The sequence below is a fragment of the Cavia porcellus genome, unplaced genomic scaffold (assembly GCF_034190915.1).
Source record: "Cavia porcellus strain 051 isolate PalLab524CR breed Dunkin Hartley unplaced genomic scaffold, mCavPor4.1 scaffold_6, whole genome shotgun sequence".
In the NCBI taxonomy this organism is placed as follows: Eukaryota; Metazoa; Chordata; class Mammalia; order Rodentia; family Caviidae; genus Cavia; species Cavia porcellus.
In genome coordinates this window covers 59,607,466-59,624,091 of record NW_026947489.1, presented here as the reverse complement: position 1 = coordinate 59,624,091, position 16,626 = coordinate 59,607,466, and the positions used below count along the sequence as shown (strand labels likewise).

At 43.4% G+C, this 16,626-nt stretch overlaps 1 protein-coding gene across 5 annotated transcripts in view; it reads right to left on the bottom strand.

Annotated features, from left to right (window-relative positions):
* Dpp6 (dipeptidyl peptidase like 6) overlaps nucleotides 1-16,626 on the bottom strand; it is an 827,976-nt gene that overhangs the window by 161,683 nt on the left and 649,667 nt on the right. For all 5 annotated transcript variants that reach the window (XM_063250818.1, XM_063250821.1, XM_023564980.2 and 2 more), the window contains exon 6: nucleotides 9,597-9,649. In XM_063250818.1, coding sequence (XP_063106888.1) covers nucleotides 9,597-9,649 — 53 coding nt within the window. The remainder of the gene's footprint in view (nucleotides 1-9,596; nucleotides 9,650-16,626) is intronic.

Below are 16,626 nucleotides of genomic sequence, written 5' to 3'. Positions count from 1 at the left end.
GCATCTTCACTAGAAGGAAGGAGGAGACAGAGAGGAGCCTTGGAAGACAGAGGTAGAGACTGGAATTGCACATCCTCAAGGACAGGATGGTGGTGCCATGGGGACATGGAAGGGGTGAACACTTATAATAGGGCTCAGAGGAACCTGGCCTCCTAGATCTGGGACTTTCAGCTTCCAGCACCAGGAGAGGAGGAAATATCTGGTGTTTCAAGCTATCCTGTGGCAAGGGAAGGTCCTCTAGGGGGCTCACATACCCTTCACTTTGCAGATAAACCCAAATTCACAGTGATCTGCTCCAGGACATGATGCTAATTAGCTTTTATAAGAAGATTTAGTCAGATTTAGGCTCTAACTTAATGAACATAACAGAAAGATGTGCCCAGAGTAGAGCCCTAGTGCACCTGAGGAAGTCTGTGTCCCCCTGGGGGCATGCTTTTCCTCAAGAAAACTGGTTCCCATCGCCACACCATGCCTTCTGCTGTGAGTCCATCGACTTTGTGGTCAGCCAACAATTTCCTTGATGCACTGGGTATTTCTGAAATTCTTGGGGTGTGTGGGGTGCATGTGCAAGAGACAGGAAGACAGGGCAGAGCAAAATGCAGCTATTGATTTACTTGGGGCTGGCTGGGTGCTCTACTTTTCCTTCTTTATTTTTACTTATTCATTTATTCTAAAAAGTCCGTGGCAGACCTGTGATGAATTATATCCAGGGGGGCAATGAATTGGTGAAAAAATGATTAAGGAAGAATAAATGATTTGAACTTAGTATATCTCAAAGTAATCACACAATCCATTCTGATTTTGCTTATTTAAGCAATAAGCAAAACAAAGCATAAATCATTTTGAATTCTGAAGAGTAAATTAGTGTAGCAAAGTTTACTCATTTATCTTCCCAAGCTATTTTGAGGGATTGAAAAGCTTCCCACTGACGATAGCACTGGGAGAGACAAAAGCTGAAAACTGCTTTTCTGGCTCCTAAGCTTTCAGAGCTAAAGAAATAAGAACTCAGATTTGCAATGTCAAATAATCGTTTCTGAGTCTTTCTGTGTGCTTAGCATGGTGAATGATACAAAAATGTAAGGTACAACTGCCAGTCTGAGATGATTTCCCAGCAAAATAGAAGAGCAATAAATATTAACTGAACAACTGATGGATGGATGGATGACTACGTGGAGCTGGATCTGGTCTCAAATTAGTGATTGGTTAGTGTCAGTAGCACCAGCTCATGCAGGTCTTAGAAATTTGTGTTACCTTTTTATGTTTCTCTTCAATAATTTGATTAAAATATTGTGACTAGGAATCCTATGTCATAAATACTTAAATCCCAGCAGTCAACAGTTGATATTTTCTCTTTTGTTAATTTAAATGTCTCCTATCTATAAAATAAAAGGTGCTCAGAGCTTCTCTCCTTCAACTGTAGATCCATTGTGAGACTGAGATGGTCTGCTCACAGAAATTGTGATCAGGGGAAATGTGGATGTGGACTTTCCCAGGGATAGGAGGAAAATCACAAACATCACAGTGGCCTTTTGGAGATGACAGAGGCCAGAAAGGAGTGGCTGGATCTCATCTCAGCAGTGCAGACTTGATGCCATGGTTCTTCTCCTGACCATCATTAGACACAGCTTCAAGGATGCTGCTGCTCTGAGACCTGCCACTATTTTCCTGAGTTTGTTGAGAGTACAAGGAAATGAATCTTTCAAGAGAAGCTTTAGTGTCTCCAGGCAAAGAAGTGCTATTTCTCAGCTCCAGCTATGATCCTGACTGTCACTTAACAATGCAGTGCATAAGGCGGAAGCAACCCAGTGGACTCCTGTCCCACACCAAAGTCATGCAGGTAGCAAAGGTAGCTGGTTCTCCACAGGCTCTAGAGCCATCTGTTTGGGGTGGGCTTACTGGTGCATCCTCACTGATTCTCTCCAATGACCAGCCAACATCAATAGGGTCCTTCTGTGCCAGGGAAAGGGGTGTGGAGGTATTATTAGGGTGGACATGGGGCCTGTCTAAAGGATGAATCATGCATATTTTCACCTTTTGAAAGGATTTGTTTGAAAATCATTCAGACATGAAAAAGAAGTCCTTGAGGATAATGATGTTTCCCCTGGCAAGGATGGCTGAAGAAGCTCCCACTGCAGGGGGCTGATGAATTTCCACCCCATAACACACTTCAGCCTGTGGTCTGAGACTTGGGCCAGAGCTGAAAGAGCAAGACCTTCAGGTGCATTTTTCTGTGCAATATGCATTATGCCAAGTTACTGTTCTGGGAAGTGGCCATTGGGTGACAGGCACAGTCCAAGACCCATGACCTCTTCTCTCTGATGCTGCAGAATGATAGAGAGGAATGTGCTAGGTGATAAGTGGATGTTGAAAATGCTATTTCTTTAGAATATGATGTTTAAAGCAAGCTAAGTAGCAATTTGATACAAGAAGAAATCAGTGCAAAATGCGAAGCAGCATTTACTCTTGGAATTCAAGTAGTTAGAGGAGATTTTCACATCAGGTTTCAGAGGTGAATGATCAGAGGTTTGGACATAAAGCCCAGCGTGGAGCAAAATTTTGTTGTGTATATAAGGAAGGATGAGAATGAAGGCAGCAAAGGTGTGAACAACCAGAATCATTCTCAGGTTCAAGAGCAGAACCAGACCCATTGCTTGATGTGGTTCATGCAGAGAAGCAGGATGGGCAGTTGTTAGCTTCCTGTGTGCCTTCCCTTACATTCATGGTCACAGCTTCTTTCCCAGGGACCCCAGGCTTGGTTCAGCTGACTTTTAGACTCTGAGCTTCAGGACTGAGAGCTTCTGATTGAACACAGTTATTCCCTGTGAGGAAATCTGTCGTCTGTCCCAAATGTAGGAAATTGTCTAAGAAGGATGATAAATTGGATTTGACTATATTATGTCAATGTCTGTGCCTAACTTGCAAAGACCCTGTAGCATTTCCAGTGCTCCAACGTGGGCATTAAAACTCACTGTCTCATATTCATACAGTGTTTTCCAGACTCTTGCATGTGTCCTATGTGGGAGGCATTTTATAAGTGAAGTAATTGCGTCCAGAGGAGCAAAGTGACATTTCCACAATTATAGAGGTAAGAGAGGCTGATCAGGAATTTATTCCAAGACCAATTTGACTGGGAAGCTTGTGTTTTGGTAATGCTGGACCCAAGTTGAGAGCGCAGGGAGATGGGGACAAACAGCCAGGCCAAGTCCCCTCCACGGTAAGACTGATGCGCTGTCCGCAGTCCTGAAAATTCGTGCCGGCAAATGTTACTGCAGAGATTTGTATGATGCAATTCCGAGAATGTCTCCTCCTACAGTTTGGCTTCATGTTGGTATTTTCCCAAGGTATAGAAGGAACTCTAGTGCTGCAATCTCGGGAAGCTGTGACAGCAGCTCTTTCTGTAGAGCCAGTGTGTCTGTGTGTGCAGGAAGGGGTACCTGGGGACCCACACAGGATCAGGCATATTGCTCAGACAAGAAATGTCTGGAAGGGAAAGGTGCCAAGTTGCAGAGTCCTCATTGCTGACATTTCACAACTCATGACAGAGGAGCTCCCCATGCACCAGGCTCCACTCATGAGACACAGGCTGCCAAACTTTCATTAAAGGAACATGGAGTACAGACACCTGAAATCTCCGCGCTCCAAGAGAACACCAGCCACCCACAGACATGACCTGTGTGGTTTCCACACTGACTGAACACTCACAGTCTGCATCTCCCACAGGCTTCCTGGTTGAACATGGGCTTCTCATTTTCCCTTTGCTTTGGTCTACTCTGTGCCAGCACCAAGCTCACTACTCCACTTTTTCTATCTTCTGCTCAAAGCATTTGTGTGCCCAATTATAAAGACCAATCACTCCAGAGTGGTGTTGAGGTTATCTACCCTCCGGACATGTCCTAACACTCAGTCAGCCCTGTTACTGCCCAGATGAATCCCCCCAGCTTGGCTTGGCACCCCACCCATTCAGGCAGCCTTGGTTGCCTGTTGAGGTCAAGCCAGTGGAATGCTTTATGTAGCCCAGAACATCTCCTTCCTGCATCTATCTATCAGAACAATGGACAGACCACTAACCCAACCACAAGGCTCAGCTCTAGGCCAGCTTCCCTCTTGAGATTCTTTATGAAATCAGGGTGGCTACAAGTTTCTTCTTTCTTTGCTGCTCAGATCTGAAATACTCATGGGAGGCACTTTAATATAGGTTGTTATGTAAGTCTGTATCTTTCCTTTGCAATGAGATCTTGAACTCCTTAAGAATAGCAGCCAAGCTTGTGTGCTCAGTGCAGCATTTTAATATTTGCTGACTTAAGAGTATCTTTTCTATATCACCAGAGGAAAAACAGGAAAGCCTAAAAAGTTAATTACACTAGGTCAGAATGATCTGAGATTAAAAAGCAAGTAATTGAGCATTGAGAATGGTAGATTGTTGAGGTGATGGGCATTTCTTTTAGGAGTGAAACTAAAATTCCACAGGCCTTGTAACTATTAGAATGTCAGGGGAGAAGCTCCTGTTTAGAATGGTTATGAAAGGGAAATTTATTACTGTCTGTATGGTTGTCACAGAAAGGATTTGGGCTGGGGATAAAGAGAAGTCTGAGTTACAAGGCTACAAATACATATTGTGCACACACTGCAGCATCAAGTAGCATGATTCAGTTCTGTGAAGTTTGCATGTATCAGCAGACTCACTTCTCACAGGGAGCCTGAGAGGTCAGCACTGCTATCGTCACCTGTCAAAAATATGGAACCTTAAGCCTGTGGAAGTGAAACAGCTCTCCAGGTGACATAGCCAAAAGTCAGCAGTGGTGGTGGTATGGACACAGCTTGAGGTCTTCATGACCACAGATGTGAAGTCCCTAATATCAGTGTCATGCTTCCAGGCAGAGGGATGGATCTTGTACACGTGTTTGTATCCAGATCTCTCAATAAATGGAAGCCTTTCTGCATCTGAGACTGGAAAGTTAGACTGTAGGTCCAGGCAGTAAATCCTGTGACTCAGTTTATTTTAGTAGATGCAAGAGGGAACTCTAAAAGGTCTACTACATTTCTAAAGAAATAAAACTTTTGTACATTTTTGTTTGATACCTAAAGTATAGCAGCAAGCAAGAAATTTAGGGCAAAATTATCCACAGAAGATGGCCTGATATGGAAAGAAATACCTTCGGTATTTCTCAGTTTTTCTTCTATTATTGATCTGAGTCTGACATACTCCAAACTGGCAGCTTTGAAACTGTCTGTGCTTCAGTGGTTTCCTTTGGGAGCTTTGTGATTATGTCCCAAGGCATAAGGTGGAGGTGGGTGGCATTTAGCAGCTGTAGAAGAAGAGCAAGAGAAAGAGAAGGATATCAGATTCTTAACTATAATTGAAAAATGATCTTCCCTGGGAGTGGTGGCAAAGTTCTATAAGAAAGAAAAAAAAAAAAAAAAAAAGAAGTTGCTGCTGAAAAAGATAATGATTCTGATGAGAAAACTGAAGGAAAATTGCCAGTGAAGAAATGTGTATGAGATAGATCAGCACAGGATACACAAAAATCGGACCCAAGTGGGAAAGACTCAGGAGCATTAAGGGCTGGGGATTTAGCTCGGTGTTGTAAGCGCCTGCCTGGCAAGTGCAAGGTCATGGGTTCAATCCCTGGTTTAAACAAAAAAGCATTAACACCAAGATCAAAAGGTCAATTCTTCAAAAAAGGAAGGAACTCCTAAAGTAAACAAAAGGACCTCATTCTGTAGATGTTAAAGGCAAACTGCACAGAGCCAGGTACCTCTCCCCCTAACGCAGGAGCCAAGCTCCTCAGTTACGGCTTCCAGGTGACTGACCAGGAGGCCACCCAAGGCCTCCAGCAGGGGAGGAAGTATCTTTCAGAAAATTGTTTAAAGAGTTTGCTAAAATTTTCTGTCTTATTTTGCTCCATAACAGCTAGTATATAGCTGTCCTCTTAATAGTGCAAAATGAGAACTTTCCCTGCTGGGTTTGACAAATGTCATCCAGGTTTCAAAGGCAGGAATGTGCCATCCAGAACATCTGTCATCCTCTGCTTGGGTCTAGGTACATTGGAATGCTCTGGAAGGACAGCATAATAGCAGGGGTGGGCACATTCAGGAAAGTAAGGGAGATAAAGATACACATGAAAAATAAATTCAGTGTTTTAATAAAGTAGAAAAAAATACAGTTCTGAAAATTCAATATGTGAAAGTCAAACCAACCTATTCCTAGGTACTTGATCATTGAATAAATGAAAATTTAGTCATCTGGGGACTGTGTTGTCGCTTCAGCCATTACATGCAAAATGAATTCAGCATGACTGTAGCTCCAGGGACCAAAAAAATAATCAGAGTCATATCAGTAAGAACTGCGTTATTAAAAGGACATGTGTCTTTTATGAAAATTTATTTATTCAAATAGAAGTAAAATTGATTATTTTTTAGCATGCATTTTACTGCCTTATACCTGCACAGTGCAGAGCTGTACAAGAGAGACAAGCAACATGCTTGGAGACTGAGGCAGGAGGATCACAAGGTTGAGCCCAGCCTGGGTGACTTAGAGAGAATCTATCCCAAAATCAAAAAATAAAAAGGGGCTGGGAACATAGCTCAGTGCAAAGACCTTGGGTTGAAGCCTCAGTACTACAAACAAAGAAAAAAAAAAACGAGAAAGACACCTCCTCCTCAAACTCTCTTCTGCTATTTGCAAACAGGAAGGGAACCAGGAGTTAGACGACGGAGAGAACTGACCCTTTGCTGCAACTGGTTGGAAAACTTGAGAGTAAGAAAAGACTCATCATAAATGACAGATAATCCCCCGTGGAGATGGAATGACCTCTGGCTTAAATCCAGGGAAAGGGGTGAGGAAGGAAAGATGAGACTGCAGAAAGGTACAGACCCCAGTCTTTAGAGTCATCAAGAAATGTTTCCTCACTTTCATATGAATAATGCAGTTATTCATATAATGTATGTGCATAATGTAATCTTAAATATGTTACTAGGATATTTTTATTTTTACAAAATGAGCAAGTGTTCTCCTCTGTCTCAGACCCACCGGTAACGTAGGTAATGAGCCCCTGGGCTATGCTCCTGCTTGCCATGCCCAGGTTGCAGGTGCAGCTTCCAGGGAAGGGAGAGAAACCCATCCAGCGTTGCAGTTGTCAAAGCCCCAGGCAGAAGGGTGGCTCGGTTCAGTAATCCATGGACTCATTAATACTAATAAAATTTTGACAGCATTTGAGGTTAACAAATTAGTGAATTTCCTTCCAATCAAGGATCTTATGACAAAGAGGAAGAACTAGAAGGTGGGGAAAGGCTGTGCTGGCACAGGAATGTCCATTTATGTGGCAATAGGGTGACAGTGATCTCAACAGCCAGCAGAGGCTGCAAATGGGACAAGAATCACTACATCTTCCAGTCACATAAGGAAGCTTGGGAAAGCCATAAACCAGCTCTTCACTAAGATTCTGACCTTCCCGGATGTAATGTTTATTCTTGGCCTTGCTAAGCCTCATTGTACTTTGTCTTGACCCAAAGAGGTTATTTAATAACATGGAGTTTGGAGTCAGCCAGCGCTGCCCTGGGATCTCAGCCTTTCTGAGTGCCTGCAGAAATATGCTGGGCAGGTGATGTCACCTCTCTAGGATCCACTTACAGTGAAGAGCACGATGTTTGTTTTTGCAGGGTTGTTGATTGAGAGCAAACACAGCCACCAAACATGGTCAGGGAATGATGGTGATCACTATTACTATCAGAATTTTAAAAGTTCTGGAAGCTGATTACTGCAAGACTCCTGTGAACACATGCGGAAACCCAGCCTAACAGGGACTCTTGCCCTTCATTTCCTGGTGTGTTTGGTGACTCTTCTGCCATATTCTTGGGAATACGGCAGCATTGTCTTCCAAATGCCGTCCAGTATAGTTTATTATTATCACAGTATGTCAGGCATAGGCTGCTTTTAGAGTTTAGAGTTTAACAAATTTATATAAGATGGAATGAAATATCCATCATCTTCAGCAAATTCTATTGTTCCCAGAAGGGGTAGATAAATCTCCAGGCATAATTATATTCATGCCCATCGTGACCTTTGAAGATGTCTATCTGCTTGAAAACGAGCAGAATAATTCATCTTTGCTGAAGAATCCTTGCGTTTCTATTTGAAAGATGCTTTTAATGGAAGATTCTTATTGATACCTTATTTTCAGTAAGACAGGCTATCTTTAGCTTATTTGGCTTAATTTTTAGACTATGCTGCAAGATACAAACAAGTATACTTTACTGTATATCTGCAAGAATTTATGTCCCTTGTGCTGGAAGTAAAGTGAAATTATTTTATCTGTGTTTGTTTTCTAAGCACATGCCCAGATTCTACCTGAGCATCGTGGAAAACAGAAAGCAGCAGTTGTAAACACTCATGCTGTGATTAACGTTCTTCTCTGGAACAATACTTTTTAGCAGTTCCTGCTGTTTGTTTAAATTAGCTTGGGAAAATGAGGCTGCCTCAGCCTGGATATTCACAGGGGACATGGACAGCAGCGTGATTCCATTCCATTCTGCACATGTCCTAGTTTTTCCAGAGTGTGATGGCAGAAAGCATGAGGGTGGAAAGAGAAAGGCAGAGATCAAGGGGATGGGGAGATAAGAAAATTGGAGAGGAGAAGGGAGAAGGTGGGGACAGAAAGAAAGGTAAAAATGGAAGCAACAAAAAACCACCCCTGCTGGATTTTTCTAGTCATACTTCTGGTTTCTATGTAGTGTCTGACTCAGCCAGGGCCTTGAGAGGGAAGGCAGAGGTCCTGGTCATGCATGGGAATGCTAGGAGGGATCAGTGACCACACCGAACCCTAAAAAAGCTTCATGCTCATTTCTGCTCCCCAAGATACTTTTGGGTACCAGCCATGTACTTGGGAGAGACTCGCTGAGCTGAGCAGTACAACCCAAGGTCAAGAGGCAGCAGGTATCTCCGCAAGTGGACGTGGAGCTCTCACTTCTGGGAGAAGAACTACACGGAGCCTTCATAAACCACAAATGCAGACTTCTCTAGGGCTGGCTCTTTGTTTCCAACACCAGCCCTTTTCCCAAGGCACTGCTACACATGTCACAAAAGTAGACCCTTTAATATGACAAACACACCAGACAGAAGTGATGTGTGGAATAGCGGCAGAGACTTCTCTTTAGCCAGTAAGGATGTGACCAGTAGTTTCATGGGAGTCCCAGGCCACTGCTTGTCCCTGAGACTGGCCATGATAACCACTGTACTAGGGAGAATGTGACCAGTAGGCCCCTGGGAATTCACAACCAAGCTGCAGTTTTAGTCCCACTGAGGAGACACAGGGGAACTTGCCTTTTACAGTCATAAGGGTTGTGGGTATGGAACAAGAAGTGACCAGAGCAGTTCTGGGGAGAAGCCTTCACTAATGGGCCAGTTGGTGGACTCCAGTGACCTTTCTGTCCTTAGTTACCTAGTGATGAGTCACCTTGGCTTCAACAAGATCTGAACCCTTCTCTGTAGAAGTCAAAATGCTCTGTGCCTGCCCTGAGGGCTGAGCTGGCGGTCAATGTTCTGTGCCTCACTGTGTTCCACAGAGTTCTAATTAAAAGAAAATGAAAAATCATCTTACCCATGAGGAATTTTGCTCAGGACATAATATCCAGTGTAGGAGTGCTGATAGATCTGAAACAGATAAAGGGAAAGCAAGCATTGAGACACAGCCGTGGCTATGAGATTTCTTTTCAAATCACTGAATGTTAACAAACATCGGTGGATAAAAGCAGCAAATCTGGAGACCTAGAGGCAAAGGCAGTTATTGACTTAGGGTGTCTATTTGCATATCCTGTTTATTTTTACCACTTGCAATGGTTTATAGGGCAGCCAGGAGCTCGATGTCATCTATGTCACTATTTGGTTCATGGTTAAATTAGGGGCACAGATTTGCAACCCATCTAAATATGACACAGAACTAATGAGGTCACTGTGGTCCTGGAGATCACTAGACAGTGCTCTGCTGGAGTTCCTGCCCTTTAAGGTCAGGAGCTTCTCCTGTGTGTCTTCAGGGAGCTGCACTCCTGGAGCCAAGATGTGCTTAGCTGAGAAAGTTCTTGCTCCATTGCACTATGCGGTGTGCATCTTCTGGCCACTGAGAGAGTGGCCAACAAGAACTCACCATAAGAAGGGAGTTATCAGTAGCTGGCTTTCAAGCTGGAGGCAATGAAAAACCAAAACAGAATTTGTAAACTCCTAGAAGTCCGACTCACAGATGCCTCTCCTGATCTCTTGAGATGGGAGATTACTCCCCAATTCATAAATGCAGCAAAGAGTTGGCAGAACATGGCAGCCCAGGGAATGTTAATGGTCTCCATCCTCAGCCTTCTGGAGGGAGACCCTCCCCACCATAGGGAATGTGATGGGTTGTTCTGTCAGATGGGAATGTGGCACTATTTCCCTTACCTTCTTCCTCCTGCGAAGCTGTGGAGGGCAGTCTGTGTGGCTGAGTACTTGGTGATTAGCATGTAAAGTTGTCTTTCTAGCAGGGTAATGAGGACATTTGCATTAGGAGTGCCCATGAGGGACATAAGTCTACACAAGGAACTGGCTTAGATTTTCTGACCTCTTGTTCTGTTCCTAGTCCAGATCTATGGTCCCTAACTGTTTGGTACCAGGTATCAGTTCTGGGGAAGGTGATTTTTCCATGGGGTGGGAGGAACGTGGAGTGGGGATGAGGAGTTGGAGAGGAATGCTGGGGTGGTGGTGGTTTCAGGGTTAGATTCTCATACAGTAAAGCTGACCTAGATCCCTCACATGCACAGTTCAGAGTAGGGCTCAAGCTCCTATGAGAATCTAATGCTACACTGATCCCACAGGAAGTGGGCCTCAGGTGGTGATGCTTCCAGGGGAAGTGACTGGAAATACAGAGGACGCTTCTGTTTCTTCCCACGTGTCTGCACCTGCTGTGTGATCTGGTTCCTATCAGGCAATGGGCTGATAACCAACCCACTGCCTGGGGACTAGGGACCCCTGGTGTGGCCCTCTGATTCATTTCTTTCTGGGACTCACAGTGGACTTGGAATTATTTGGTGAAAATAGGCCCAGATATAAAAGCAAATAGCAACACTGAAATCCCAACAATCTGCTGCTTCTTGGGACTCTGAAACCCTCGAGCAGAAACATGGGGTCTGGGGTGGCCACTAGAGGATTCTGGATGGGCAAATCACAGGGTGTGGTGTGTTCTGGCCAGGTCCTTAGCACACCAGGCTCTTGTATCTCTATGAGGAAGATGTTATCATCCAGTGTCACAGGCAGGAAAATAGAACTTGAGGGAATACAAGCCAAACCCTAGTGGGACATGCTGTGAGGTCTTTCTCTTTTTACACACTGCCTTGGACAGTGCATGGCTCAGTTCTCAAATGACTAGTTTCAGTTGATGGTAGTCAACTGAAAAGTCCAGAACAGGACTGACAGATGGAGGGAGAGGAGACAATGGAGGGGAGGGAAAGAGGATGAAAACAAATTAGGATGTGTTGTGTACATACACCATCTCCCCATGATGAGTATAATCACTGTGTACTGCAAAATTGAACTAAAGAAGATTTTTAAAAATGAAAAATCCAGAACAACAGGAGATATGACAAATATACAAACACATTGCGTATTGTTATGCATAACACCTCTGGCACTTTTCTTGGTTGACGGCCTATTATTTTAAGCCATCTACAGACAGTGATTGTGTTGGAACTTTCTACAGGGATTTTTTAAACTTTTATCCCAAGTCTATCTTTTGAAAACTAAAATATTCTTTACCTTTTAAAGACTGTCTAGTTTTCTCCCATTTACCTGGTCCCTTGATAGAGAAATACTAGAATTAACAGCAACCATTCCCAGTTCTTCCTTTCTGCTCTGAGGAGCACTGGGTCCCCAAGTACAATGGACTTTGTGACTTTGTCCTTAACTTCACCTACTTCTCCCCTTGGCAGCACTCTCTGGCTTGGCTGCCTGCCAGGACCCCACCTCCTTGCTGGCACCAGGTCACTGCACCAGGCCAGGAGCAATGGGGAGGTGGCTGAGAGCAGTTCTGGAGTTGAACACAGCTATCGCCTTGTTGATATCACTCAGCCGTAGTTTAAAAGCCCATATCAAATAGGGATGAAATATATGGGTAGTTGCTAAGGAAATTTAAACCATAAGCAATTACGAGGGCTCTTGTTTACGGTGTCAGAATTGTGTGATGTAGTCACTAGCTTATGGAACACGCAGGAAACTGCTCCTCCTCTGCTCTCCTGGATGCAAGGAGCAGGAATTTCATAGGAATGGCAGAGTACCTCTTCCAAGAGGCTGTGTGGTGAGGAAACCAATGACTTTATTGCCCAAGATCCCTTTGGTGTGAGCACCTCGTTAGCTCAATCGCTGCAGTCATTGGGGTGTTCCAAGAACACTTGGGTGTTTCAAGTCATTGCGGTGTCCAACTAAAGGGTGTGTGTTCTTCTGTGGTAGTGAGCACCCTGCTTCTGATGGTTTTCAAGAGAAGGCACCATATTCATCACCCTTGGGCTGCTGTGGGAAGGGTGGGATCAGAATGCTGCTCTCAGAAATAGTTCACACCTGGTTGCATTCAAATAGCTGGTTCCTATTCTTGACCTTGACACATTCTTTAAAAAAAGACAACTTCTCTCCTTTCATTCCAGTAATTCCACCCATTGCTAGGATTTCCCATAACCAAACAGGTGCTGAGTTCCCCAAAAGCCCTGGGACAAAACCCTGGTCCCAAACAGATGATCACCAGGTGGGAATTCTGGGCAGCAGTTTAACACAGATGATTTTGATGATTCCATCTAGAACTTTCTTTGAGTAATTAAAAAATGTGCGCATCTCTCAAAAACCAGGTGGAGATCAGGGCTAAGCAGTTGCTAAGGTCTTGCCACACAGAAATGACCTTTCTTGTTTAGAAACCCTCTCCCTCCACACCTGGAGAAACAGATGCAGTGGACAGAATGAGATGAAAAAGCCAAAATACTTTGGAGAAGATGAGCAGGTTGCTGGTGTCTGGAAACACAGCCCCTGAGGGACTGTGGAGGAGCTGGTGGAGGTGGACATGTGGAGGAGAGAAGAGGGGCACTTGATAGATGCCTCAAGGCTTGAAGGAGCATCCAGAGTGAGTAGGAGCAGACCTGTCTCATTGGCTTCTGGGAAAGTTGAGGTGGATGGGTACACTGTACAAGGAGACAGGCTTAAGATGCATGCAAATGCCATCCAACATCCTTAAGGCCTCTGGCTCCTGTTAATAAAAGTCTAGAAGTAGTTTATTGGTGTATCCTGGAAAAGGTGGTGAAGAGGGAGGTTAAATCAAATGCCCCTGAATTTTCCTTCTGCTTGACTTTCAATAATTTCTCCTCAAGCATCCATGCGCGGATGTGCAGCCCCTTGCCACACTTTTCAGTCTGCTCTCCACCTGTGTAAGTATAACTGCTTCTCAGCACTGGGCCCATTGCCCAGCCATGGCCCAAGTCCAAGCTCTTATATGTCATATCTAACAGACTCTCAAATGTGACAGAAACCATGTCTCTCCCTGCCACATGCAACATCCACACCCTCTCCTTTCAGGTTCTATAGAAGTCACATCCCAGAGCAGGGAAAGCTCAGCTTGACTCTCAGCCCTCTGTTCCATTCATGTCTTTCCCTGGGCCTCCTCCAAGGTCTGCCATCTTGCTGGAACTTCCAGCTTCCTCTTGGTCTCCATCCACATTTCTATAGTTGATGGTCTGGGAACCATAAGTTCTGGTGTTGGAGCTGTATGATGGTGAACTTTCCAGAATGAGCTCTCTCTCCGCTTGGAAGGTTTAGTGCAAACCCTATGCTCTAGAGATTCCATTCAGCACACATTTCCAAGCACTGTACAATTTTTGTGTCATTGTTATGAAGTTGAGCTAATTTGCTCCAGGACTCCAAATGCTATATAAACATTGAAATAGTGAAAAGTAGAGATATTTAGCTTGCATGACACAAAAAAAATGTTGAGAAGTAAACATAATATGAACTGAAAGGCCTGTGGTTTCCCCCTGGTCTGGGTATGGCTTGAGTGTATCCCTGATACTATAGCCTTGGAAGCTTGGTCCCTGATGTGGCAGTGCTGAGAGGAAGCAGTGGCCTTAAGAGCTAGTCTGGGTGACAAGCAGTTAGGTCCCTGGGAACACTGCCCTCAGAAAGGATCAATATGGTTCTTATGTGATCCTAGTCCTTCATGTGTCCCCACCACTGTGGTGCCACCTACTCTGATGCCCTCACCAGAGACAAGCAGAAGCCAGCACTCTGCTCTTGGATATCCAGAACTGACAGTTAGTGACCCAACCAGCCTCTTCTCTTTGCAAGTCACCAGCCTGAGGTATTTTTCTGTGGCTACAGAAAGCAGGCTTACCCACTTTGGTTGTGTGACCTTTCTTCCCCACCATGTATGAAAATTGCAATCTAGTGCAACAGTCCAGGCAAGGGTTAAAAGAGATGACACAGAATTGTCAGACTTAAAATGCAAAAATTATGGACAAAGCCTTAAGGTTCAGTGTTTATATCTCCTCTTCTCTCCTCCTGAAATAAGTGGTCTTCTAGAAATCCTCTTACATTTAAGTAGGTTGCTGAAACTGTCATGTTTTGACCTGTATTGTTATGTTGTTATGTCCTCTTTTATTTCAATCTCTCCCTTATTCATTAAAAAATTATTTATTTTTTATGATTTTTTAATTAAGGAAAAAATCAAAAAAATTAGCAGGATATATTATAGTAACTTTTTGATTTCCTATTAACTTGATTTGAAGTCCTGTAATACTCCCATTATCTTGTTTTGACTGATTAGACTCTGTTCCGTCCTGTATGATAGTATCAAGTTTGAGGGTATAGGCAACTACTTTGAAGGCAATAAGATTCACTATAATGCCCATTCTGGTTTGACTATTAACTTCTTTGGAAGTCCTGTAATGTTTACAAGGTTTAGGTTTCATTGGTCTTGTTCTCTACTGTTTTGTTCAACCTTATAATACCTAATGAGATAGACAATTCTTTTTAAGGAAGCAAGAGGCATTATGGTAACCACTGTTGATAACCTTGTACTCTGTTTTTACATCATGTGCTATGTCTATCCTTGGTTTTGACTGACAGCTTTGTTTTGCCATATTTGACTTTATTCTCTTCCAAAAAAAAGCAGTAAGAACTAAGGAGTAATAAAACCCAAAAAGTGTAAATTTTATTGAAAAAAGGGAGGAAAAAAAGTGCTCTAAAGAATACAACTGCAAGTGTGTTTAGGGGTGTTAAATAGATGACCATATTAATGTTTTTGGTTGGATCATTGAACACAACTGTTTGCAGTCTCACTGTTTGAATGTCCACTTTGTATGCTTTGATACTGTGACTTGAGCAACTATCTCTAAGATGATAATGTGTAATCTATTAACTGGTGATTTCTTACTTTTTTTGTAGTTCTGTATTACTTGTACCCTTACACCGCTTTGTTTTTTCTCTTTTTCCTTTTAAATAAAAAAAAGAGTAGAAGTGGCAATCTATTTCTTCTTGAACCTGCAGCCTCTTCAAATAGACAGTATATGTCAGGTGTCTCTCTTGCCTTCTGCACCACACCAGTCTTCCATGAACAAGAAGCATCCATTCTCCCTTTCACTGTCAACAGAGGATGTTTCTTTCAACCCTTGTATCTTCATGTATGATGTTTGTAGTGATGCGATCATTTGCATAAAAAGCAATATGATTAAACATGAGAAAGAAATATATATTATATATTTGTCCCTATATATTACATAGTTTATGTAAATAAATATATCTCAAGCATCTGCAGTAAAAATTCCAGTTATGATTCCAAAGATGTGTCCAAATAGCCACTTCATTAACAAACAGCTAATTTTTAAAATCATGCTTCCCTTTTCTGCATGGACATTTCTGTTCCAACCACCATAGCATATGTCTTAGATGCACTTTCTAGAGACAATGGAGTCAGCTTGTATTGCTAGGAAGAACAAAGGAAGTGCTCCGGGTGAATGCCCTTTCCAGCTCATGTCCAAGGACACACATCTGGGCGTCCTGGCTGCCTCTCAGACTTGTCACTCCTCGTCCTGCCCTTGGCTGCCCCGGAGAAACAAGCTCTGGGTTTTCAGATCACTGCTGGCAGCTGACTTCCTACTTCGCTGGTTTTCTATTTTCTTGCTTTGCCAGATCTTCCTGCTGACTCACTCCTTATTTTCCCTGAGAGCACACTTTGTTCTTTCTCGCTCGATTAGCTGACTTCTTGTCCTTGGCTGCAGATACTGCTTGTAGGACCAGGCTTGCAGAAAGAAAGAACTGAACTGTCCATGGAGATAAATAGAGCCTCTCTCCTCCATGTGAATCTTCAGAATTTACCAGACAGTTTTCTACGTTCCTTGATTTTCACAACTTCCCTTGTTGCTGGAGACTTTCCTTGCTTCACCTTGCAAATTAAGAAACTGAGCCTCAGAACTGCAAGCCAATTCGTCCATAGTCACCTGACACCCCAGGAAAGGAACAGGGGATTGATGCTTTAATGTGTGTAGAGTAAAACCGTATCCATGTTGACATGCTGGTGCAAGGCTTCTTTCACCCCAAACCACCTTTTGCTTTTTTGTTTTGTTTTGTTTTTTTGAGAC